The 24,530-nt window shown below is 38.5% G+C and overlaps 1 protein-coding gene across 18 annotated transcripts in view; it reads right to left on the minus strand.

The window, feature by feature from the left end:
* Window positions 1-24,530, minus strand: part of MYT1L (myelin transcription factor 1 like) — a 299,623-nt gene that overhangs the window by 2,004 nt on the left and 273,089 nt on the right. For 12 of the 18 annotated variants that reach the window (XM_050316721.1, XM_050316729.1, XM_050316722.1 and 9 more), the window contains 6 exons: window positions 23,509-23,592; window positions 21,987-22,208; window positions 4,862-4,953; window positions 3,225-3,334; window positions 1,109-1,252; window positions 1-787 (listed from right to left, as the gene is read on the minus strand). The exon at window positions 1-787 is cut by the window's left edge and continues 2,004 nt beyond it. In XM_050316721.1, the coding sequence (XP_050172678.1) occupies window positions 647-787; window positions 1,109-1,252; window positions 3,225-3,334; window positions 4,862-4,953; window positions 21,987-22,208; window positions 23,509-23,592 (793 nt within the window). In that variant the 3' untranslated portion in view covers window positions 1-646. The remainder of the gene's footprint in view (window positions 788-1,108; window positions 1,253-3,224; window positions 3,335-4,861; window positions 4,954-21,986; window positions 22,209-23,508; window positions 23,593-24,530) is intronic. The other 6 variants (XM_050316731.1, XM_050316728.1, XM_050316723.1 and 3 more) reach the window with 1 other exon arrangement.

The following is a 24,530-nucleotide window of genomic DNA, read 5'->3' on the forward strand; positions in this document are numbered from 1 at the left end:
TACATCTAATCCATGCCATTTTCTTGGAATTCAAAAAACCTCATTTTATTGCCCCCACCACACACCATCCTTCAAAAACAAAAGTCACATAATATTTTCAAGCATTGTTCAAAAATAAAGCATTTTTGCAACCAATTCTTGCTATGAAACAATATGCACACAAAATGTATTTCTTAAATCCCATAAAATCCTCGAACATGAGGCAAAATGATAGTGTTTAAAAAGTGGCCGCAGACCGCAACATTGTCATTCAAAGCTGTTTTTTTTTTTTGTCCATTTCAGTTCAAAATACTAAAACATTTAATCACTAAAGCATTAAAAAGAATTTACACTCTATTTATTTTGATCAGCTTACCTCTTCAGAAATATATATACCCCAAAAATGTGCATACATTAGCAGCTATAAACATTACATGGCATATCACACTATGTCAGCTTATATGAAAACGTACAAAATGTGAATGTATTCAAAAAACTATTCTGCAGTTACTATCTTTAAAGCAAGACATAAAATCATTATGAAGTCTTGTAAGCATAACACTGTTTCAAACAGAAATAAATATATAACACTTTCTGGTAAATTACAGCAGCAAAAAACAAGAGGCATCCTTTTTTTAAGCAAGATTTTCATCACTATAGCAGCTGTTCAGACCTGAATTCCTCTCACAGCCTGCTTTATATTTTCCAGTAGGGCTTTATTTTCTGGACTCTGATAACGATCTTGATTTGTATACATGTCCGTCAAAGTGGTCACGTAAGCATCAAAATTTTGTTCATTGATTGGTTCCTACGAGATATTAAATAGTAGTTCATATACAACTTTTATTTTCTTAATCGTATATTCATTTAAGCATAACATATTAGCAAGGCATATTGCCACCATTTTTTATAATATTTAAAATGCCTATTTAGTTCTTACTTAATTTTACAGGATACACTGGAACAGGCCCTCCATGTCTCTTAGCAGTTAAATGTATCTCTATGGTTTCAGTGCTGTTACCACAAATATCCAACTGGTTGATGAAACATAAACATAAAAAAAGGTATCTATTGTATGAAGTGAACTGAAGATCGCCAAATTCCTTAACTTGTGCTCTCAATCACTTACCATATGTGGCAGCTGGATATTAGCTAGACTATGAATTAAAGACTGGCTTAAATTGGCCAATTCATGAAGAAGAGACTCATTTTGTTGTTCAATTACTTTGTTCTCCTCTTCTATTGTCTTCAGGTTGCTCTCCATTGTGGTAATCTAAAATGGACAAATTTGTGTACAATGTAATATAAGGCAAGCCAGGATAAAGCATGCACTCTGAAGGGAGAGATAACAGAAATACCAGGGAAGGAGAAAAGATCTATTCATTCATGCTTAGAAAGGTTCTGCTTGAGTCTGCAATTCTTATCGTTGTTAAGGCTCGTTGTTCCAACTCTCTGTTGCATAACTTTAACAGCTTGTCTTTTAATGCTGGTAACAGTGAGTGAATGAACTTGGATTTTTATCCACTCCTTTAGAGCTTTTCTTGTACAGTTGAAAAGCCTTAAGAAGGACCTTAGTTCTGCAAGTTCACCCATGCAATTAAACTCCTAGGAGCCAATCCTAGGGACATTCTGCAATAAGTCATGCTTTTCTTATATTTTCATATATATATATATATATATATATATATATATAAAATTAAGTAAACATGCACAGATCCTTGCTCTTTTTAAGTATAATTTGATTCTGTGCAAATTCACAGGGCTGCTTTTGAAAGCTGAACAGCTGCATATTATTGCAATGTATGTACAAATTCAAAAAGGTTTTCAGTACATACAATGACTTGTAAAACTGAAGGAACTGAAGAATATTTGCATATAGCCCTGTGGCCTGACTACATGTATGGGTGAAGACAACTGAGAGCGTGGTCTGCTGTGTTCCCAGGTGACCAGACAAATTAGCTCTGACCTTGCATGGTGCCCTGCTTGAGCTAAAAGCTACATCAGTCTGTATGTGGATAGCATCTACAGTATATTAGCAAATGAAAACATTAGGCAATTGGAAGGTTGCCAGATTTAAAACTTATGACCAAATTTTTCCAGAGTAATTTTTCTGCCATTGATTATTCTTCTTGCTTTACATTCCTGCAGATTTTGTCCTCATTACCCTATGGTTGTATTTGGTCACATCAGAAAAACTCATAAAACTGTAAGTCAAATCCTATAAAGGTTGAATAAAGACAACAGAACCCTGAATACAGGCATAAAGTAGAAGCAAAGTTTCAGTATCGATTTGGGTAAAGTTTAGAAGTCAAAGAAAAATCAAGTTGGAAAGGTAGATTCTGCCTTCTATTTATGAGTATACAAGAGGAGAAGGAGGAGGAGAATGGACATGGTACTCTCCACAAGCAGCAGACAAGTAACAAGGAATGGTTTACTCTGTTTCCATCAAGACCAACTGGAGAAGACTACGGTCATGGGACTAAAGATCGGTAAAGACTGATGAATTTCACTGTTGGTGTCTGTGCTCAAATCATGTGAAGATAAAAGCACCAGAAGGTATGTTGGACACTGGAAAATGCTAGGGAAATAATTCAATTAATTTCCTTCCTTTCCTTTTTCCATTCAATTTTAGGACTGCTGAATACAGGGATTTTAAATAATAGGCTAATGTTAAATTTTCCTTTTTCCCCCACCTTCCCCCCCGCCCCAACAAATTTATGTAGAACATAAAACGAACTAAGCTGGATCTCTGGAACCACTACTGCTGCCAAGGGCTGCACTTTGTGTATCACATAATGAAGTGTAACAGGTATTCACTTTCCTATCTAAATTGCCCCTGTAAGACCTGGCAAAAGCCACGTTGTTCATCTGGACTCCTTCACCTTGTAACTTATGTTAATGACCATGATGTCACACAGTATTTAAACTACTATTAGAAAGGGTAAATCAAAGCTAATTTCCTCACCTTATCAAGGGGAAATACAAAGCTGACCATGACAGGTCGTGCTGTTGCCATTGTTTTAAAGAATGTATTTTGCCAAGTCCTTTTTTTTTTTTTTTTTTTTTTTAACTGTTGGTAACTGATGTGGAACTTGCAAAATGAACACTGTTTTCTGATTTTATAATTAGCAAATCAGAGATAGGTATCTTAATATATAAGAAACGTAAAAGGGAACAATATATTTCCTGCATTTCTTTTAATTAGTCATGTAGAAAAAGCAGTTGAATTTAGGGCTTCATAAAACTGTTACCTGAGTTCTGAGTTTAATCATATCAGCTTCCATCTGGGAGTTGGATTCATTTAGTTCCTTGATTTCTTCATCTAATTGTTTAATTTCTTCATCATTTTCTATACCTGTGTGACATAAAAATAAAAGGGGTGTTAAAATAATTAAGGTTTAAAGCAGTCTTCAGTGAATTAATTACTTCCATATTTGCAAATAAATTTATTTCAAGTAAAAAAGAAAAAGGAAGCATTCTTCAAACTTTTATTCTGAAGTTAAAAAAAAGTATTTTCCACTACTTTTCCTTTTAAAATTGCAGTTATTCTCTAGTGAAAGTGTTGAAAATGCCTAGAGAATCAGTAAGACCTTTAACTTCATATGCATTGATTTAACTTCATATTATAAGAAATGCACCTGCAGCAACAAATTACACTCCACTTCCATATGTAACTTTAATTTAAAGATTGTGTCCACTTGCATATCTTCTGCGAGAAAATAAAAAATCAAAACTTATGCTAATCTCTTCATATTACAGCATTGTCAAAAGAATCTGTAATTAATTCAGAAGTGAAACTTTGTTGATGACCTGGGATATTCTGTGTTATTCTGCAGTTGTTTGTAATGGTTGATGGAGGCTCAAAATGGTTCATGTTTCAGAAGGGTGTTATTAAATAATTGTATATAGAATAATTTGCAAAATAGAAGTGATTTCTCAGGTTCTGTGGCATAAACATTAGAATAATAGAATTTTAAAGGTATCTGTATTTCTAAGAATTCAAACAGGAATAAACTGTAAGGGTTTAATGTATTTATCCTTTTAAGTTCTATGACAAAGTATAAAACAGTCCTGGGAAGATATAAATCTGTTTTTTCTGAAGTCAAAGTCTGAACACATAAAGCTAGAGAAACTGGTGTTCTCACTCTCTTGTTCTTACAGTTCTGTACTCTTGCACGCCTTTCTCCACAGTGCCTAACTCTGCAGGAAGGATGCCAGAGAATCACACAATGGCCTAGGTTGGAAAGGACCTTAAAGATTCTCTAGTTCCAACCCCTGTGATGTGGGCAAGGACACCTTTCACTAGACCAGGTTGCTCAGAGCCCCATCCAGGCCTGGAACACTTCCACGGAGGGGGCATCCACAATTTTCTTCAACTCCGGTTCTGTCTTTTCGTCAACTCCAAAATTTGAATATCCCTAACAGGATGTCACTTCCCTCTGAAAATTATTGGAGCTGAAATGGCACAAGGCCATCTCCATCTCCCAGAAGTTATAGAACCACAGCTCCAAATGAATATAATGGAGCTTACGAGGAATTGACACTCTGGAAATAAACCATTTTCCTCTTCTGAATCCTGCAACAATATAAGACCAACTATCTACCTTTGATGAACAAAATGTGAACCAGAATATTATAATGGTATATTCTACTTTGAAATATTTTAGAGTTTCAGATTGATGTAGACATAACTCAGGCCAATCTGACTGCTCCACTCCTGGCTCAGGTTTCCACAGCATAAAACCTGGTTTCACTTCTACTGACAGTGAATTCACAATTTATACAAAGTGGATTTATACACGTAGAAAAAAAGCCAAAAGAGTAACAATAAGTCCAGTTTACAGAGAACTAGTATTTAAGAAAGTAATGATTAAAAATTTACCATTACTAGCCCGCTGCTTTATTGTTAGCATTTGTTCTCCAGACAGCTTTGCTTTCTTCATTGCTGAAGTAGCTCTGGGGCATCCTGATAAACTGTGAACAGTAAAGAGCCTGTTAATTTTGATAGGTCATTGAAAATAAATCTGTAATCCAAACCTGTAATAAAAACAGTATCAGAGACATAGTTTATCTTCACTGCCTAGCACTGAAAGAGTGTGTTAAAAAAAATAGGACTTACCAGTAGTGATTTCATGGTTTTGTTCTTTCTTCCAGATTCTTTTTGTATAGACAGTTAATATAAAAGTCAGATATACAGTCTGATTTTCTGAAGACACAATACTTTTTAAAAAATGTTTTATTTTAAAAGCAGTTACTGTGTAAATACTCCCATTTGAATTTACATGCCTTTGCTCTGAACTTCCACGCTTTTTGATTCAAATGTTCAAACACGGAACGGAATGAGGAGCGAAGTGACATGAGGTACCTCTCACATCCAAATAAGTAGCTCCTACAAACAGTGCTTTTCTTTGTGGATATCACCTACTGAGCTGGCTAAATTGCCCTTTTCTAAATTGTTTCTTAAAATGGCAGTAACTATATGTTGGCTTTCCTGGAGCCCAAGGAAAGTCATTCCCATAAAAACGACCTTGTCTTGATGGGGGATATATATGTCTTATAGTGCGTATTTGTTACATTTATGAATGTACACTCGAGTTATCTCTTCTCTCCCATGTTGCCAAAATATTAAGCTTTTTAGTTACATTGTACAAAACAGTTTCATGGCAAATGAAGTCTTAGCAAGTTTTATTGTGAAAATAAAAATAATGATAAGACAGTGCTCACTATTTCACAAATAATGGTGTACAGCAAATTATCCCCTTTTTTCAAAAGTATATTTTTAATTTAGTTGCACTATCACAGGTAAAAGAAAATATATAATCTAATTTAACAATTGGAAACTACAGTCTTATTCTGAGGAAGCATTAGCAGTGAAGGTAATTTAGAACCTTGCTAAACAATTTCCTGTTACCTCAACATTTCAGGGTTCATAGCCATGGAAACTGAGTAACGCCACATACTTCTCATTGCACATTCATATTTCCTGTTCAGATCCAAAGGAAACTTTTTTTGTACAATTTTTAATTGTGTAAATCAGTTTCAAAGCTAATACTCAAATAATTGCTCTCTAATATGGAACAAGTTTCTGAGGAATGTTGTATCTTTGATTAAAAGCATTTATTTAAGTAAAGGCACAACTTTCTACTAAATAAAATCCTCTAATTTAAGCAGAGTTTTTGATTATTGTAAATGTTTCTCTGAAAAGCCTAGGCTACTATTATCAAGTGCAGTCACACAGCTTTGTGACTGAGAAGATATATAATAAAACAGTACTAGTCGTATCAAGAAATAGCATGACCTAGTAGGTTCTGACTGTAGCCTAGGTGGTAGGATGCCAAAATTACCATTCCAAGCTCTAATATGGACTCACTGTATGACTGTAAACAACTGTCCTCTTGAAGGGTCAAAGGGAGCCTTGAGGATGATAAGGGAGGAGAGGATTTGCCATTTTGGGGAAAAAAAAAGTTGGCACAAAGAAAGAAATGAGAGAACAATATATGCAAAGTTTCTGCATTATTTAACTGACTTAATTTTTGTCTCCTTTCAATTGATTTAATGAATTTCCTCATATTTTGTCCTCACACCTTTTCAGAAGTTAGCAAGTTGGGCATTATAACAACTGCATTAGTTTACTCTCATCTTGGTCTGCAGCCTTTTTCTCCTAAAAGTCTTGACTCATGACAACCTAGTGAATCCCTCAAAATAAAATCAGCCCTCAAAAAGCCCATAAGTACAGCATTCAAACCCTGAACAGACCAGCAAGAAACCTGGGTACTAGAACAGTGTACCCGAAAGAGTAGAAGAGTAATGAAACAAAACCCCAGTATGTTCACAAGTATTAGAAATCTACTGTAAGATTCGTGTGCCTAAATACAAATTTTGGTTTCAAAGACCCAATCTTATTTCCAGGCCATGGTTATGTACACCTAGTTTTCAGGACTGCCTAATCCTGTAGATAGCTTGTCTGGAAGGTTACCTCTCTCCTGGTATAACCAGTGTGCTCCAAGTCACACTTTTTCCCTGAGGCTCCAGGTACAATGTCCCATATTTGCAATACAAACCTTCCTACTCCACAAAATAGGGTGGTCACATTCTAGCTGCCAAATAGCAACTGTCTCTGGCCCATGCTAACTCCACTGGAGAGAGATCTATTGCTGGGGTAGGCGCATATGTAGCACCTACAGTTCTGCTGCTTCAGGTACCTTGGCACCAGATGCCCTCAGCCTGGCCTGAAACACAGAGAGCTGGGTCCTCTGCTCTATCCAAACTGCAGGAACTGTCAGAGAGTTGTTCTGCACAGATTATCTACTTCTTCTGGAAGCACCCAGATGAGTCATGAGTTAAGTGAGGGGAAAGACAGAGGGCTGCCTATTTTTGGGCATACTGGTGAGGACACAGAAGGCTTCTGCATCCTGTAGCCGGATTAGTTTTGTTCTTACCCACTGGTGCTCTAATAAAATATGCACAGACAGAGGAGGGCTTAGACTAAAATGAGTTTCTTCCATGCAACTGCATGCCCAAACAAGAAGCTTCCTCTTTTTGTTTTCCTAAATGTTCCACGTGTACCTTTAACACATGCATCATGCACCTCTATGACTGCCTTTAGCTTGTTATGTGTCTGTCCTTAGAAGATGCCATGCATGAACAGAAGGTCCTAACCCAACATTTCCAGTGGCTTTATGCCATTTAAGAAAGCATTCAAAACTCCCACAGGTACCCTCCTCACCACAGAGGAAGATGCCAAAGCCAGACTACGCCATCAACTTTCTCTGCAGATCTTTACTGGCAAATCCATCTCTTCAGTAATTGTATATTGTACTGTAAGCAGATTAGCTCACTTTCCTGAGCCAGGCACTTTCAGTTTCAATGAAGCACACACCAAGTTAGTAACCTAAATCAGAGTATTGAGTTTTACTACAGTTTATTCAACTTGGCTAAATTCTTCAGAAATGAATAAGACAAAGATAGCAATATGCATCCTCTTTGCCCAGCTCTGTTCTTAATTAAATTACCTAAAAGTGCTTTAAATAATTGAAAAAGTAAATTAGGACCTTTAGATAAGCTTCTGCTCTGCAAGGATATTCTACCTCTTCCGTTCTATCTTGTTGACTATGTTTACTTCTACTGAGGGCAACTGCTCTCTCTCTAATTTGAAAACAGCCAAAAAAAGTCAGGATATAGGGGATGAAAAACAAAGCCAAGTCAATATTGCACCGAAAGTGGGTTATTGTACAAAGGCTGAACCCCATGGAGGCACAGTTAACAAAAAAGTTTATACTGAGAACCCAGTGAGACTTGAGAGTTGCTTGAGATTTCTAGAAGACTGGGGGGTAGGAAATGGGAAGACAGAAAGTAATAGATGTGATTTTATTTGTCTTCCCGTGAATGGCTAACAAAAGAGTACGAGTGAAAGCTATTTCAGTGCTTTAAGAGTTAAGCAAAATATGCTTTAAATATTGCAAAAATATTTAAATCTCTTTTAAAAAGACTTTGAGAATCATCTAGCTAGTAGTTTTGTTAAGGATAATACTTATCCTCACATTAAGTATGGTATGAAACTGTGTCAGGGAAGGTTTAGGGTAAAAGTTTTTAGGAAAAGTTTCTTCACCCAGAGGCACTGGGACAGACTTCCCAGAGAAGTGGTCACAGCACCAAGCCTGGCAGGCGTTCAAGAAGCATTTGGACAATAGTCTCAGGCACATGGTGTGATTCTTGGGGCTGGAGCTACACTTTGATGATCATTGAGGGTCCCTTCCAACTCAGGATATTCTGTGATTCTATGACTAAGTTTGAAATCTTTACAGTTGATGCATGTCACAGACTTTCAAACTTTACACTGACTTTTACACAAACATGGAAATCTGCAACGTGTTCATTCCAGCAAAGAACTAGTAAGATTAATCACAGTTATCTCACTCACTCCTGTGATAATTCTCATACACACGAGAAATCATGCAAAGAAAATATAAACACAGTTCAGTATTCTTTCCATAATAAAAATGAGTAAGGCTTTCTAACAACGTTGCTGGGGGTATTGCTATAACAATATAAACATACCAAGCCATCATTTATCTCTGTCAGACTGTGGATGTCACAGGGCTTGAAGCTACAGCATTTTGGTGGTGCTGTGAGAAGCACCAACACACAACTCCTGGCTCCCTCTGTGTTTCTGATTCAGCAGGTCCTGTGAGCTGCTGCTGCCACAGGGACAGGGTATCAACAACCAGATGATCATCAGCACCTTATCTTGTTGGGGTGCAATGTGTCTTGGCTCTCACTGAATTTGTATTGTTGGGCTTAATCTCTAATTTGGAAAGAAAAGTGCTGTCTGGTATGGCATCCTTGAAAGTCACCCTCTGCCATAACTTACAAAATACTAAGAAAAATTAATTAAATTGTTAGATTAAAGTGACCTAGGGTCAGATCCTGCAAGATCCTCCTGTTAGGCATGTGCTAAAATTTGAGACAGTCTCAATTTTTGATGGTTGGCTGGAAACTTCTGACATCCTAACACGTCATTTATACTGGAAACAGGCTGTTGCTGGGGATGGGTGCTAAAGGAGCTGTGCAAGGCTGGGACCTGGCACGCAGCTTTCCTTTGTAGAGCATGGAACTGTCCATGGAACAGACATCTGTACACCTGTAGGATTGACAGACAAAAGGGGTGACTGGGTTTTACACCATCCAATTTCAACATGCATTAATCAGGCTTGTTTTTACAGGAAGATTTTATAAATGGAGGCTTTCAGAGGTAAAGTGCTAGTAGCTGTAAAAAGTCTACAAAATAAGGCCCACCCATCCATACACCAACATCTTACCCTATCTGCCCTGAAGAGTTGTGGCTAGTTGGAAAGCCAATCAGCTAGAAGGTTGCAGGAAGACTAGGTATGCACAAATTAGGACTGTATTGTGATTGTATCTGTTATAGCTGAATGTAATGTCAAGAATGATTTTTCTTTCTGATTTAGCACTGTGGTTGCATCACTGCAACCAATGCCTTGCCATATATTCAGTGGTTTATAGAGGAGGATAAAATTAGTTCCAAAATAAAAGGAAAATTAGTGGTGAAAAAACTTTGAAAGGGGTATCTAGGTAGTGGTTAGGGCACATTTAGCAAGAAATTTAGTTTAAAAATGAATAAATGTGGGTTAAAATCCTGAACTGTTTCAAGAATGTAATTGTACTGTCTTCAGGGATGCAAACAAGAGAGGCCACCATAGTGGAGGATCATTGATCAAGCGGAGCAATTGTCTGGGTGACTGATTTTAGTTATCTGGGTTCCAGCTGTGCTCTGTTAAATACATTTTTTGCCTCAGTAGACAGATGTGGTTTGGTTCCTCTTGAAGCTGGAGGAACTGAACTTGGCTTGTCAAGTGAAGAAAATATTTTCCAAACAGAGAAGTAGGGATGTGGTAAAGGAGGAGGTAAAGGTCAAATAAAATGCAACTTTTATATTTGGTATGTCAAGTGCTAAAATTTAGAAAGAAAGAAATAACACAGTCTAAAGAAATAACAGGGTGTAAAGAAAGCAGAGCCTCAAACCTGGAGTACCCAAAAAGCATTATGAGGACTAACTTCATAAGTAAGATATTAGAGATTCACTACCACAGTGATTTTTCAAAAAGAAAAAGAACACATTTTTCCTGTTTATTAAAAATAACATTGTCTATAGACTAGAGGAAGGAACAAGTAACTTTCAAGGTGCCTCTTAAATAGAGATACATTCAAAACAAGCCCCAGATGTAAATCCTTTTGAAATTCAGGAAAATACAGATCACAGTAAGAACTACTGTTTTATTTTTTTAATGGCTGAAACCTTACTTTTATGGCTGAGCTCCTGAACTATCTGATAATGTTTGAAGTTCAAGTTACAAGATCAAACTCAGTGATCAAAGTAGTCCTTTCCTTGGTTTAATATTCAATCCATGAGCCACTCTCTTTTTTTTTATGTTGAAGGGTACCAGCTTTAGTGATTTCCTTATTCCCGTGAGTAAATTCTGCTACACACCTTAAAGGATGAAATACTCTATGCACAAATCCAGCGGAGATAAAAGGAACCCTCCCTAACCCAGCACTCATTTTTATTTACATTCAAGGGTGACTGGCTTTCCCCCAGCTTCTTAGTGAGCTGTGAAGTAGAGGGAGGCCAGGAGAGAGGTTTTGCAAACAAGCTAGTTTTGTTTGCATGGAGATTTCTGTGACTCACAGAGGAATCTCTCTTCCTTGCCACTGGCCACACAACCCCAACTGCTTTTGTGTGGTGTTGAGAAAAAAAATCACCTGTTCAGCTCAATTTCAGAATTCTTCACTGGAAAAGAATGATTCTGATTAAAGTGGCCCTTTTTAGGTCTTATTTCCTGGCTAAAGCTTTTCTTTTTCCTTTTTCTTTTTTCGGTGCATTTACAACTCACAGCTGAATGCTCGTGATGAAGAAACATAAATTTTCAATCAGGAGGGAAATCTAAATTAAAAACCCTAAAAGCTTGATGTAACGTGTAAAGCTCGGTGGAAGTGGCAACTCCTAATTTAAGTTGCTTTCCAAAGCTTCTGAGGAAGGAAGCTGAGATTTTACTCTGTTTAAATAAATCTTTGCATTGGTTTCAGAACTAAGGAAAATTAAACCACTACCCAAGTGGCCATAAAAAATATATAGCCATTGTGATTAAAACAAAATGCAAGCTTTTCAAAACTATTTTATTGACATCTGATCAGTGTTTTATAAAGACTTTCTGGAAAGAACTACTTCCTTATTTTAGAGGGGTAGGGTTGAATTAGTGTTAAAATTTGGTCAGTTGAGCACCAAGTGGTCAACAACATAGAGTAAGTGGCCACGATGCCCAGAAGAAGAGAAGGTATTTGTTTTTTTAGTGAAGATTTAAAAGGTAAGATAGTGTTATAGCTTAATTATGCCTATTCCTCATAACAAAAGAACAAAGTAGGCATCAGGTAAGAAAATAAAAATAGAAATTATGCAGAATTTTTAACAGGGCCAAGCTGAGAGAAAAGCAGGCTCAATTTGAAAGGAATCCCCCTGGGGCATAAATATACACCAGAAAAGGGGTTAATGAATCTCAAAATGCTGGAACTGTTAAGAGTACTGCCAAAGTTGCCCTTCATCTCAGCGCAGTAGTCCAGTGGCAAATTTACATCATATTTAGTTAACTGAAGCTGCTTAGTCAGCAGAGAGGCTCTGTGGGTGGGCTTATCACATGTGCTAATGAGCTTTGACCTGTATCATCCCTGAAGAGGGAAAGAGGTTTGGCTCTTTCCCAAGGATGCAACAACTGTTGAAAAATGTCTCCTTTATTCTTTGGTGAGTGAGGAAGCACTACAGCACATTGCATGATTTACAGGTGGGTCCAGCACTAAGTTATGGGGAAGAAGTCTGCACTTAATGGGCCACTGAGTGCCCCAGGAGCTGGAGGTTGGCTACTGAAAAGTTTATCAGCCTCTCCTGTCCAGGGCCTGCGCACAACCAGATGACCTGAAGACCACTGGATCCTTTGAATAGGGCATGTATGGTGAAGGAAAAAAAAAATAGGTTGAGATTTCCCTGTGTATAAATAGGTAAGATATATGTTTAACTTCATACCTCTGATTGGTGCTCTTAAGCAGCTCAAAAGTTCAAGCAATCTATTAAGTGACCAAGTCCAGCTGACTTGGGCACTTAAAATGAAACACAATTTCTCTAGACACTTGTATAGACAGCAAAGAGAAAAATGTAATCCAAGAGGAAAATTCATCCCTTCTAAAATGTAAAAAGCCATCCTCCATTCTCTACTTTTTTATGGGCTATGTTTGGAATCAGGACAAGCAGGCTTATAACCAGGGATCTCCTGCTAAGTGCCTGAAATCAAGGAGATGTCACATGGCAAGTGCCTGTGCAATGGCTGTCTGCTGTAATTTTTCAGGTCTGCTCAGCAAAATGATTTTTCCTGTTTATACTATGCAGTCTGCTTTTTCTAATATGAATTTTGTATTATTTTCTCCGTGACCTTCCCAAGGTAAGTAAACCCCTTAAGTCCTTTTAGATTGTCTGACTGTTAAGAGCCTTCCAGTTTAACAGACGGTACATCTGATGAAAATACTATTCCATCCTTCTTCCAGCTCATAATGAAGAGCTGGCACAACCACCCACACTCAAAGGGCCTAACTCTTTCAATAACCAGGTTCTGCATTTAGTCACTTCTGACTTTTGCCAAATTTTAACTGATCTGACTGAAATCTTCTATGGTAGCTGTCTGGTCAGGCTAAATTTTTTTTTTAAATTCATAGGAAAAAAATTTGTATTTCTCAGAATATACTTCTATACCCTTGTTTTGTCTATATACCTTGTTTTTTTCCTACTGAGGGGAACAAAAAAGTCCAAATAATTCAGTGAATAACTCTAATTGTCCACGAATTAGAGCAAGAAGTGACATTTCATGTGGTGTTGCTCTGAGTTTGGAGATGCATTCTGCTGTCCTCATGAAAACAAATGTAGATTTGGCAGAGCTATAAGCCTCTGACAGACTGTCACTTGGGCGTGCTCCAGTGGATGTGAGTGGATGTGAGTTAGTGTTCGGCTGCCAGACACTATATTTTGTATAAGAACTGGGAGAGCCTTCCTTGCCACCAGCCCTGTTCAGGGCTGCTGGGCCTGAAGCAGAAGGCTGCTTGCTGGAAGAGACTGTTTGTCCTGTTCTGCCAGTGCTCAGGAGAGCTATTTGAGGACCAGCTACTTCAAATGCTGGGGACTGAGAAACACAGAAGTAAGAAGAAAGCCTGAACAGGAGCCACAGGGACAGAGAAGGAAAGAGGGCCAACACAGTACAGTAGGAGAGGAGGAGGATGGGAAGAGAAAGGTGTTGAAAAGCAATTTAGAAAGACCCTTTTCCTTCAAGCTTATGGGTCAACAGAAGATTTCTGAGTAAGAAATCCTTTGTACTGCAGGATCCACCCCACAAATTTTAGTTTAATATTTTTCTTATTTATGTATATTATTATTACATTTAATTGGCATATTTCTTTCTTTGCCTTTCTGGAAATGTCAATACATTTGCATACCTGTCACCTTTTAATTGTGTCATCATGATGGACTTATCATTGTCAGTTATATTTATTGTTATATGCAGTGAGTTTGGTTAGTTCTTGTATAGTCTTAATAACATACAATGTTCTCCTGCTGAATTGCAATTTTCAGCCTCTAGGAAAAAGTAAGAGGTGGAAAACATCAAAATAAATCAGTAGCAGGGAAGGGACAGGCAGTTTAAAACCAAACTAACATCCTAAACCTACCAGAGAAAAAGTGAAACAATGAGAACTAAGAAGGAATTGTTTGACACAAATGTGGTGCTCTGTCAACTTACTGTGCAGAGATGCAGTTAAAAAAGCAAAAGCTCAGCTCAAATTAAAAATGGCCAGAGATGTAAAAAAACCATAAGAAATGATTCTTCAGGTACAGAGAAAGCAAGTGGAAACAGAAGGAAAATTTTGGCCCTCTGTTAAATGGGAGAGGTGAAATAGTCACAGAAGTTCTCGACGCTTCCTTTACCTCTGTCTTTATCAGCACTGTTGGGCCCAAGCCTTGGGAACAAAATTCCAGGTTGATGCAAACACAGACTGACCGTCAGTCATGGAAGAATTAGCATGTGAAGTGTTACAGGAGCTTGACCCTGCAAATCAGTGGGCCCTGACATGGTCCACCTGAGGGTGTTAGGAGCACTGGCTGATGTTGTTGCAAGGCTCTCTGTAGTCTTTGGGAAGTTCTGGAGATCAGGGGATATCCCATAAGACTGGAAGAAAGACAATGACAACTCCATCTACAAGAAGGGCTTAAAGGAAGATCTAGGAAATTGAAGGCCCATCAGACTTATTTCAGTCCCTGGGAAAGTTACAGAATGATCCCCTGGGGGCTATCACCAGTCAGATATAGCATGTGATTGGGAAAAACCAGCACAGATCCACCAAGGGCCAACCATACTTGACAAATCCAATTGCTTTTTGAGACAAAGTAACCTGCTTAGTTGATGGGGGTCAAGCAGTGGACACTCTCTGCCTGGATTTCTCCAAGGCTTTTGATATGGTTTCCCAGGGTCTACTCCTAGAGAAACAGATGTGGTATGGCCCAGACAAGTGGTCTGTGTAGTGGGTGGAGAACTGGCCAAGAGGCTGCACACACAGGGTGGTGGTAAACAGCTCCTTTTCACACTGGCAACGTGCCACAAGTGGGGTCTCTCAGGGATCAATACTGGGCCCAATGCTGTTTAACATCTTCATAAGTGATCTGGATGATGGGACCGAGTGTACCCTGAAGTTCGCCAATGATACCAAACTGAGTGGGGAAGTGAACACTATGGAAGGAAGCGCCACCCTGCAGGAAGACCTGGATAGGCTGGAAGAGTGAGCTGAAAAGAACCTTAGGAAATTCAACAAACACAAGTGTAATGTCTCGCACCTGGGAAAACATAATCCAGGAGTGCAGCACAGGCTGGGATCTACCCAGCTGTGGAGTAGCTCTGTGGAAAGTGACCTGGGGGTCCTGGTGGACAACAAGCTCAATCTGAATGAGTGGTGTGCTGCTGCTGTGGCAAGGAACGCCAACGGGATGCTGGGTTGCAACAACAAGGGCATCACCAGCAGAGACACAGAATTCATTGTCCCACTCTATTCAGTGCCATACCTGGAACACTGTTCAGTTTAGGTCTGCTCTATGCAAAAAATATGTGAACAAGCTGGAGAGCCATCACTGACATAATGCTAAGTATTTTTTATGTTTTTAAATCCTGAAGCTGAGAAATGCTACTGTTAAGAGAGGATGTGACTTCAGGCAAATACTGAAATCTCTACAACAATTTAGGAGCAAATTTGCAGCTGCTAGCCCGTGTTTACAGATGCCAAGCATCTGGATTATACAGCTACTGCCCCTTTGGCACTATGTGTGTGTATTGGGTCTGGCTGAGATGGAGTTCATTTCCCCATAAGAGCCCTCACAGTGCTGTGCTTTGCACTGGTAGCTAGAAAGCTGTTGGTAACACACCAGTGTTTTGGCTACTGCTGAGCAGTACTGGCACAGCATCAGCACTGCCTCTCAACATTTCCCACCCCATCAAGGGTGGCCAAGATCCTGGGAGGGGACACAAGTAGGCCAGATGACCCAAACTAACCAAAGGGATATTACATATCATATGATGTCAGCTCAGATATAAAAGCTAAGGAAAGAAGGAAGAAGGGGGGGCATTTTTTTTACAGTGTTTGCCTTCTGAGCAACCACTACGTGTGCTGAAACCTTGCTTCCCAGGAAAGGGCCAGACACCAGTTACTGATGAAAGTAGAGAATAAACCTTGTTATTTTCCTCTTTGCTTCTGCACATGCAAATTTTTGCTTTTGCTTTAGTAAAACGCCTTATTTCACCACATGAGTCAATTTCCATCTTATTCTCTCTCCCCTGTCTGGCTAGGAAAGAGCTTGGTGGGCACCTGGTGGCCAGCCAAGGTCAATCCATCACATTGTGTTAACACCCACTCCAGATAAACCCTGGGATGAGATGCTGTTCTATGGACACAGGTTCAAGCTGCAGACCTGAGCATCAGGAGGTTTGACTGTAGGTGGTACTCGCAGACCTTCCCTTCAGGAGCTGAGATTTATAACAGAGGTTTTTGATACAGTATCTATTTCTAGCAAAGCATATTTCATGAGAAAAAGGATCTGCATATGAAAATCTACATCTTCACCCTTCTTCCCTAACATTTGTCAGCTCCTGAATGCTTTGAGTGTCTGGGAACTTAGAGGTCCTCTGAGGATTTGTGTGAGTGTTGGTGTCAGCCAGCTTCCAGCAAGCAGCTGCAGAGGGCAGCTTCTGTCTTGAGTCTTTTAGGTTTGTTTTGGTTTTTTTTTTCTACTCTTTTCCTCTTTTCCTAATCCGTCTGTTCCCAGGCTTAGCAATGCAGCTGTGCAACTCAGAGCTGCGACCAACCTTCTGGATTGGATTTTTGGAGGAAACAACACTGGCAGTGCTCCTTCACCTCAGGACGTACATGTGTGGCAATGACTGAACAGAATTAACAGCTTCCTGTGGGATTTCTGACAGCCTTACCATTAACTAAACCTTCCTAGGCATAAAGTGCATGCCTGTAGCAAGGGTCAGATGTAAACATTTCCCATAACCACGTCACAATTTCTACACACATTCTTTCAGGAGGCAAAAGGCACTGGATGATGTCCACTGCTTCCTCCCAGCACATCTAGACATTTTGCAAACACAGTGGCATACGCTTGCTGCTGAAATACAAGTCCACTTCTATAAACTTGTTTATGGATCTTGGAGTCCTACTGTCCTCAGCAAGGACGCAGGTCCACTATAAAAAGTTATTCTTCTCTCCACTTTCATCTCAATTTAGCATTAGCTTGTAAATGGGGAATATACTTTTAATTTGATTACCTCTTGTATGTTACAGTTCTACTATCATATGTTTTTGTACTGGCTTTGGCTGGGACAGAGTTCATTTTCCTCAGAGTAGCTGGTATGAGGCTGCGTTTTGGATTTGTGCTGGAAACAGTGTGGATAATTCAGGGATGTTTTCCTTACTGATGAGGAGCATTCACACAGAGTCAAGACCTTTTCTACTTCTCACCCCACCAGTGAGTGAGCTCGGGGTGCACAAATTGGGAGCTGGGAAGGGACACATCTGGGACAGCTGATCCCAGCTGACTCATGGGATATCCCAGACCACATGGTGTCATGTTCAGCATATAAAGCTAGGGGAAAAAGAAGGAAGAAGAAGGAATGGGGTGACATTAGGAGTGATGCCATTTGTCTTCCCAAATCACTGTCATGCATGATGGAGTCCTGCTTTTCTAGGCATGGCTGAGCATGCTTAGCTTTGCTTTTGAGTGTGGCTTTTGCTTTACCTATTAATCTCAACTCATGAGTTTTCCTCACTTTCACCCTTCAGATTCTCTCCCCGTCCTGCTGGAAGTGAGCAAGAAACTGTGTGGGGCTGAAGTCCCTACTGGGGTTAAACGTAACAGTTTTCCATAGTAAAGAGAATTTAAAAGCAACATTACTGTGTTTGAAATGGGTGAAATAGAAGTGGGCAGGAGATAGGAGTAAGAACATTGGTTTAGACCTGAAAACGCATTTCTGCATGTAATTTTCACTGAAGTCAGCACAAGCACATTTCCTCTTCTGTGCAAAGGAGCAGGGTTGTTAAATCCAAGTATATTCTGACAAAGTCCCCACTGATCACAGTACTAGAAATTATGCCATCCAGAAAAATCTTCTTAAATCAAATATGAGGATGTAAGGGCCTGTTCAAGAACCAAGCTACAGTATAATAAGCAATTTACATTTCATTATAACCTATTTAATTTACCTATCTACTGACTCCATGCTTACATGCCTTCCAATTCATTTTCGTATTGCTGATAGATCACCTAATTTCACACTGGCCTCTCTTGCTAGCAGAGGCTCCTTTTTGAAGCATAGCACTTTTAATCCTCCTGATAACCCTCTGTTGCCATTCCCTCCTAATGCAAAATACCTGATAAAATAAAACTATTCATAGGAATTTCTGCAAACAGGCAAGCAAATGTTAAAACCCAGAAACCTTTGTTGAAACCCATCAACCTTTGTTGATGCCTTTGTTCACAGGGTAGGATTCAAAATTTACTGAAATGTATGACTTTTTCCATTGGCTACTTATTTCTGCTTCAGAAGCATGAATGTAAGAATACACATATATTTAAATTCCAGACTTCATGATACCAGTTGGAGCAGGTTTTTACTGATTTACCAGCTCTTTTGGATCATTTCCAGGGTCCATTGATATGAGTGAAATGACACCATGTGTACGATGTCAACAGCAGCTCTAAGAAATCTTTACCTCCAAAACATTTCTCCTAAAATATATTTAATTCATTCAACAGTTGGCATAATTTTCACCAGCCAGTCAGCTATTCATTTCCAGAGTATTACAGTTGCTTGGGTAATAGCATACTAACAGCTGTCTACAAATGGCAGAATATAGAAATCTCAAAGAACACAAAAAGGACAACTACACATGCAATTAATATATATATATACTTAGATAAGTCTGCTGATAGAAAAAAATATTTGCAGCAGGAAAGAAAAATCATCTATTAGGAGAGCAGCAAGCTGTACTGGAAAAAATGCAGACACTAACTACTTCTGCTTGAGGAGCTTTTACTGACTCAGTTAATGGCTTTCTCCCCACACACGCTGAACACAGCTCTACCTGCAAAAGACTGTCGATAAGGCTGGCCTCACTGTGTAACTGGCACAGCATTGCTTCCATTCACTAGGTGAGAATTTGAGATTTACAGCCACAGTTGTAGAGCCAAATGCTGTTAGAGGTAGAAGATGAGATCACAGCCTGTTAAAATGGATACACTAAAAGTGAGAGGATATTTCATCCTTATGCAAGAAAATGTATGGTCTGTAACTAAGGTGAGAGCTCCATATTCAAATGTGTGTATGGGAACTATGTGTCCAAGATGGAATGGAGGTCTGGAGTCCATTCATTTAACAAGACTAGCACCCTTTCAGATCCCCTATGAGGCACATTCAGCTCTCAGCTGTCATGATCAAAGAACAGTGTCTCACAAATCTTCAGTCCCGTTGGCCAACCCAGTATTGCCATATTGCATGCCCTAAGTACACCTGAAATGGCATAAAGTACCTAACTGTAGGCAGGGGAAATCCACTCCCTGTTGACACACTCAGTGGCATTTCGGGTACAACTCTGATTAAAGGCAGGTGCCTACTTCACTGAGTGAAGTGAACAGCTCTCCAGGATCCACTGATGCCACCAACTGGAAGAGGAGCAAATGCATCCTACACCACCTACAGGCAGATTCTTAAAGTAAATGAATTGTTCTGAAGTTCAGTCCTACATGCAGAGTTTGATTCAGCTGTCCATACAGAGGCATGAAATGCCATTTGAGAAGATATATCACTAAGGCTGATAAATATTACACTGGATCCACCTTTCTGAGCAGCAACTGGAGGCCATGTAAATTACCCTAAGGCATCTAAAATGGCTCCATGTGCTTTTCTTTGTGTGATAAAATGAACCAAGCATTTTTAACAGCATCACAAGAATTCTCCAAGAATTAATAATACTTTTAAAATATTATGTTTTGTTATTAATATTGTATTGCTTATGGAAGCTTAAAGAAGTTGTTAAATTCACTCACAACTTAGAATATTGTCCCTTTGTTACATCAAGACAGTTAAGTAGGATCAGTTTACTTCCGTCAGTCTTTTTAAACAACCTTTCATCTTTGGTGCCCTCCTCTAACAAACAATGGACCTTTTTGCCCAAAACCTGGTCTTACACAGTAAGTCTTTTACATGTTTCAGTTTCTACTTAAGATACACATGGCTGCTGTGTAGCTAAATGTCAGAGTTAGGTTTCTCCATTGCAAACAAACAAACAAACAAACAAACAAAAATTAAATGTCATTCTAGTTTTTTTTTTCATAAAAACACTCCTTTAAAAAAATCTCTAGCACAATTTGCCCTTTAAATTGTTATATTTAGTATCAGTACGTTTCTTCTAGAAGTTATTATTATCGTTGCAATACTTTTCTCCTTGAAAATGTAAATACTATGTATACTATGTGTATACTCCTTGCAAACAATCTCCCAGTAATTATACTGTGCCTTTCAACTAAAGGTAAAATAATCCTGAAATTTTAATGAGAGATCTGTATGAGTTAAATAAATGTTACATCATTATGAAGAAAACTAAAATGAAATATGAACACTGATACTGATATTTTAATGAAAATTGGAAACTTAAATCCCCATGTGGTATCTGCACAAATAGTCAGGGGGTTTGTATCTGCTACTTCCTAAAGCCTATGGGAGCCACAGGCTGTGTAATACATTTGACCACTCAGGCAGCACCTCAGGTCATGGACCAGAATCCCCTGTATGTACCTTCATGGTAGGTACATACAAATACTGAGTAGAAAAACAGATCTGAGCCTAAACAATAAATAGAAACTATGTGCACAAAGTCTGAAGGGTTAAAATTAAGGGTAAGGCTTCTGAGTAAAGCTATAAAGGATTGTCAAAGAAAGAGTCAAAGGAAATAAGGCAGAAGAATGAATAAGTATACTTTTCACCTCCCTATCTAGAACTAACTACAAAACAAGATCAAGTTGGCTTAGCTAACTAAAAGGTACAGAAGTTCAACTGAGGTTTGCCTGCAGAGAGTGACAAATTAGGGACACTGGTTTGACATATTTGAAGTAATAGTTTCATATTAGCGATTATATAATAAGAAATTTGCTCATGTTCAGGTTGAGCTTCCCACCCAGAGCTCCAAGAACACCCTGATTCCTCATAATCTCATATCTGAAATAGCAGCAAGTTTGATCCCTAACAGACTGGCTGCTTTCCCTTCCTTTTAAAAGCTATGAAAAATGTCATCACTGAATTTCTCTTATTTTTGTTAAGTTTATGAAAAATTGGGCTTTGTATTTATTTTGCCAAATATTTGTATTCCATCAGTTTTAAATAATGTTTTTATTCACTTATTGTTTAAAAAAAAATTTTCATTACCAAATGAATAAAAGTACTTTGTTTTTATGGAACTTGTTTCTTAAATTCTTCAGTTCTATGCTCTGATGTTTGACACCTCTGAAAATCAGGGTGATTCAGAGATGTATTACAAAGTCTGTCTCAAAGCAATTTGTCCAGAATTATTCAATAAAGCAACAGGAGATTTACAATTACTGTCATGCATGTTTTTTCCCCTAAAATTTTCTGTGTATTATAAATTCAAATCCAGGTCTCTATCTGCAAAGGCTTGCACAAAAAAACAGTGTGTCTGGATTTCCAGTTACCTATCAATACATGTAAGCAGACTATTTTTCACAGTAATAATGAAATTTAAAAGGAACAGAGAAATGCCATGACAAAAAGCTGTGTTTCACATTTTGCTAATCTGATTTAAACAATAAGCATAAGTGAAAAATATAAGTCACAGTTACTCACCTGCGATGAGTAAGAAAACTACCACTGACATGACCGGAGCCATCACATCCTGGCGTTGGACATGACATTCCTTCCGTCTTCACTGACTTCCAAGAGAACTGTGAGCCATTTAGGTACCCATCTTTTTGCCTTTTGGCAGCCAGAGGACACCCTGACGCACTGCGATGGGAAGCGTATTTTCCAGTTATATGACCCTGACCATCACAACCAGGAACTGGACATCTGGATAGCAAAGAGAGGAGATAAACTTTATTGTCTTGTCATTGTGTACCTGGTAGCCTCTACAACAAAGTGAAAATAAACCTGACATGAAAAGAATAATCCTGCACTGTAATGGCAAGATTAGTCAAGATACCCTACAGTAGTTAAAATTACAAGCAGAACTTTACCAATTTGAAAAAAAAAAAGTTCTTTGATAAATTCTAAGAAGGCTAGCCAGTAGATGCAGTCACAACTGTTGGTATTATACAATTGCAAGAAAAGGACTGAGATATATATTTGAATTACAGTAAATATCACAGTGGAATTGAAATGTTGGATACCAAACTCTGCTCAGTAGAGAAATTGCCCAAAAAATCCTATGAGCATAAAATCCTACTTAGAATAATCCTTGGTACATTTTATTCATGTGTATGGAACCCATACATATGGTTTTCCAATCAAGGGAGACTTGTCTGAAGTCATGAAAATGTCAGGTATACACAGTTATTTATGAAGTGATCAGAGCACCTCATCAGAAATGCTGAGCACCTTTAACCACTCTCTGAATTGGAGTGATTATATCAAACTATGTGCTACAGCCTAGAGAGATCAATGCAGGCGGTTCTGTGTTCATTTGATGGTTTTCCTTACTTGGGAATCCCCCATACATTTGCTCTGTATACTGCTAAAAAACAAATAACCAGGGTTAGAAGGGACAGGTTAGAATCTTCAAAGTGAAGTGTTAAAAGAAAATTATGAGGTGTTTTTTCAGTATGTTACTACATAACGTGTCTAAACAAGGTCAGTTACTTCACTCCTTGTCATATACTAAAATATTGCTGCAACTCTCCACTGAGGGTCCAGTCCTGCATGGGCTAAGCAGTCACTAAATCCACCAAGTTCAGTGGGCACTGATATCAGAGCACCTTGCAAGAAGAAACCAAGACCTATAGGTTGGCATTTGTTTCTCTTGCAAACTGCATAAACAGTGAGATTCGTTGCAGCAGTCTCATATAGACAATTCTCTATTCCCACAACTACTTTATTTAGCACATATGGTTTGTCTCTAGTATGCAAACATGTTTAAGGGGCTTTTAGGAGATAAAGATCTAAGTAATATTTTATTTTCATGTGATAATGAAGAAGATTGTATCCTTTGCTGAATAAATCAGCACAGATCCCAGATTTGCTCATAGAAATCTATGTGGTGATCTGCTCTTGGATGACTATCACACAACAACATTTTTGTCTTAATAAAAACCTGAAGACGTAGATGGCCTTATGAAACACAACAAGACCCTTTGACAGTATTTGTTCTCACCTAATTGGCTCTTGGTCTTCTTTGTCTTCCTTGCTTTGTGCTATCCTGATTCCACTTTTCTTTGCTCGTGGACAGCCTGAAAGACTGTGTGAAAGAAAACATTTTAGAATGCAATTTCTCATTCACAGGTGCATTTTACCAGGAATACACTTTCTGAGAAACCGGCAGAATATGCAATCCCGTCCAGTTTCCCAAAATCAAAGCTTAAGTGGGTTGAACGCAGAGAGCTGCAGCAGCCACCACAAGGGGGAATCTGTGCATCTGGGTTTGTGATGCTGGACAGGACTGCCTCACTGTGCACTACATGCACAGGCAGTCCCTGAGGAGTCAGGGAAAGCAGCTCTTAAACTCTCTGCCTAACAATCCCTCCAGCTGACTCAGCAGTGGCAGTGGCATCTTTAAAAGAAATAGAAGCCAGTGTTTCAGGGCTGAGAGACTTGATGCCCTCTATGGCTGAGAGGGATGGAAGAATAAAAAACCCAGGAATATCTCTTTGCAGGAATAAAGATTTCTCTTGAAAACACATTAGAAACACTATCAAAGTTCTCAAATATCACATAACAATCCTATAGAATGGTTGAATAAAACATGGTAGAGCTCAGAGCTTTCAGTGTTTTCCCAAAAAGGTTTTCCACTGCTCAGAACTCACACAGACAAAAAGGTCTGATGTATGTTATTTGGTATAAGTTATACGTTAGGCTAATCAATCTTACATTTAACAAGACACTGAGAATGTATTTTTGACTTCACAAGCTCAGCTTTCCTTTGCATATGAAGAATTCCTTATAGAAACCATTTAGTAGATTTGACAATGACTTTAACAGATATTTTAAGATTTTTTTAAGCAGCCGATGTCTGAGGATCCAAATATGTCTACAAACAATAAAATCATGCTTTGTCCACTATTTAAATGTTATTTCCATCATGACTATCAACATTAAAAAAAGAAATCCATCAGAAGAACACCTTCAAATGTGTTGACATGAGAAACCAAGAAGTGTCATCAAAGAAAAATTTCCATG

Source organism: Myiozetetes cayanensis, unplaced genomic scaffold, assembly GCF_022539395.1.
Source record: "Myiozetetes cayanensis isolate MyiCay16 unplaced genomic scaffold, myiCay2020 scf2-11, whole genome shotgun sequence".
In the NCBI taxonomy this organism is placed as follows: domain Eukaryota; kingdom Metazoa; phylum Chordata; class Aves; order Passeriformes; family Tyrannidae; genus Myiozetetes; species Myiozetetes cayanensis.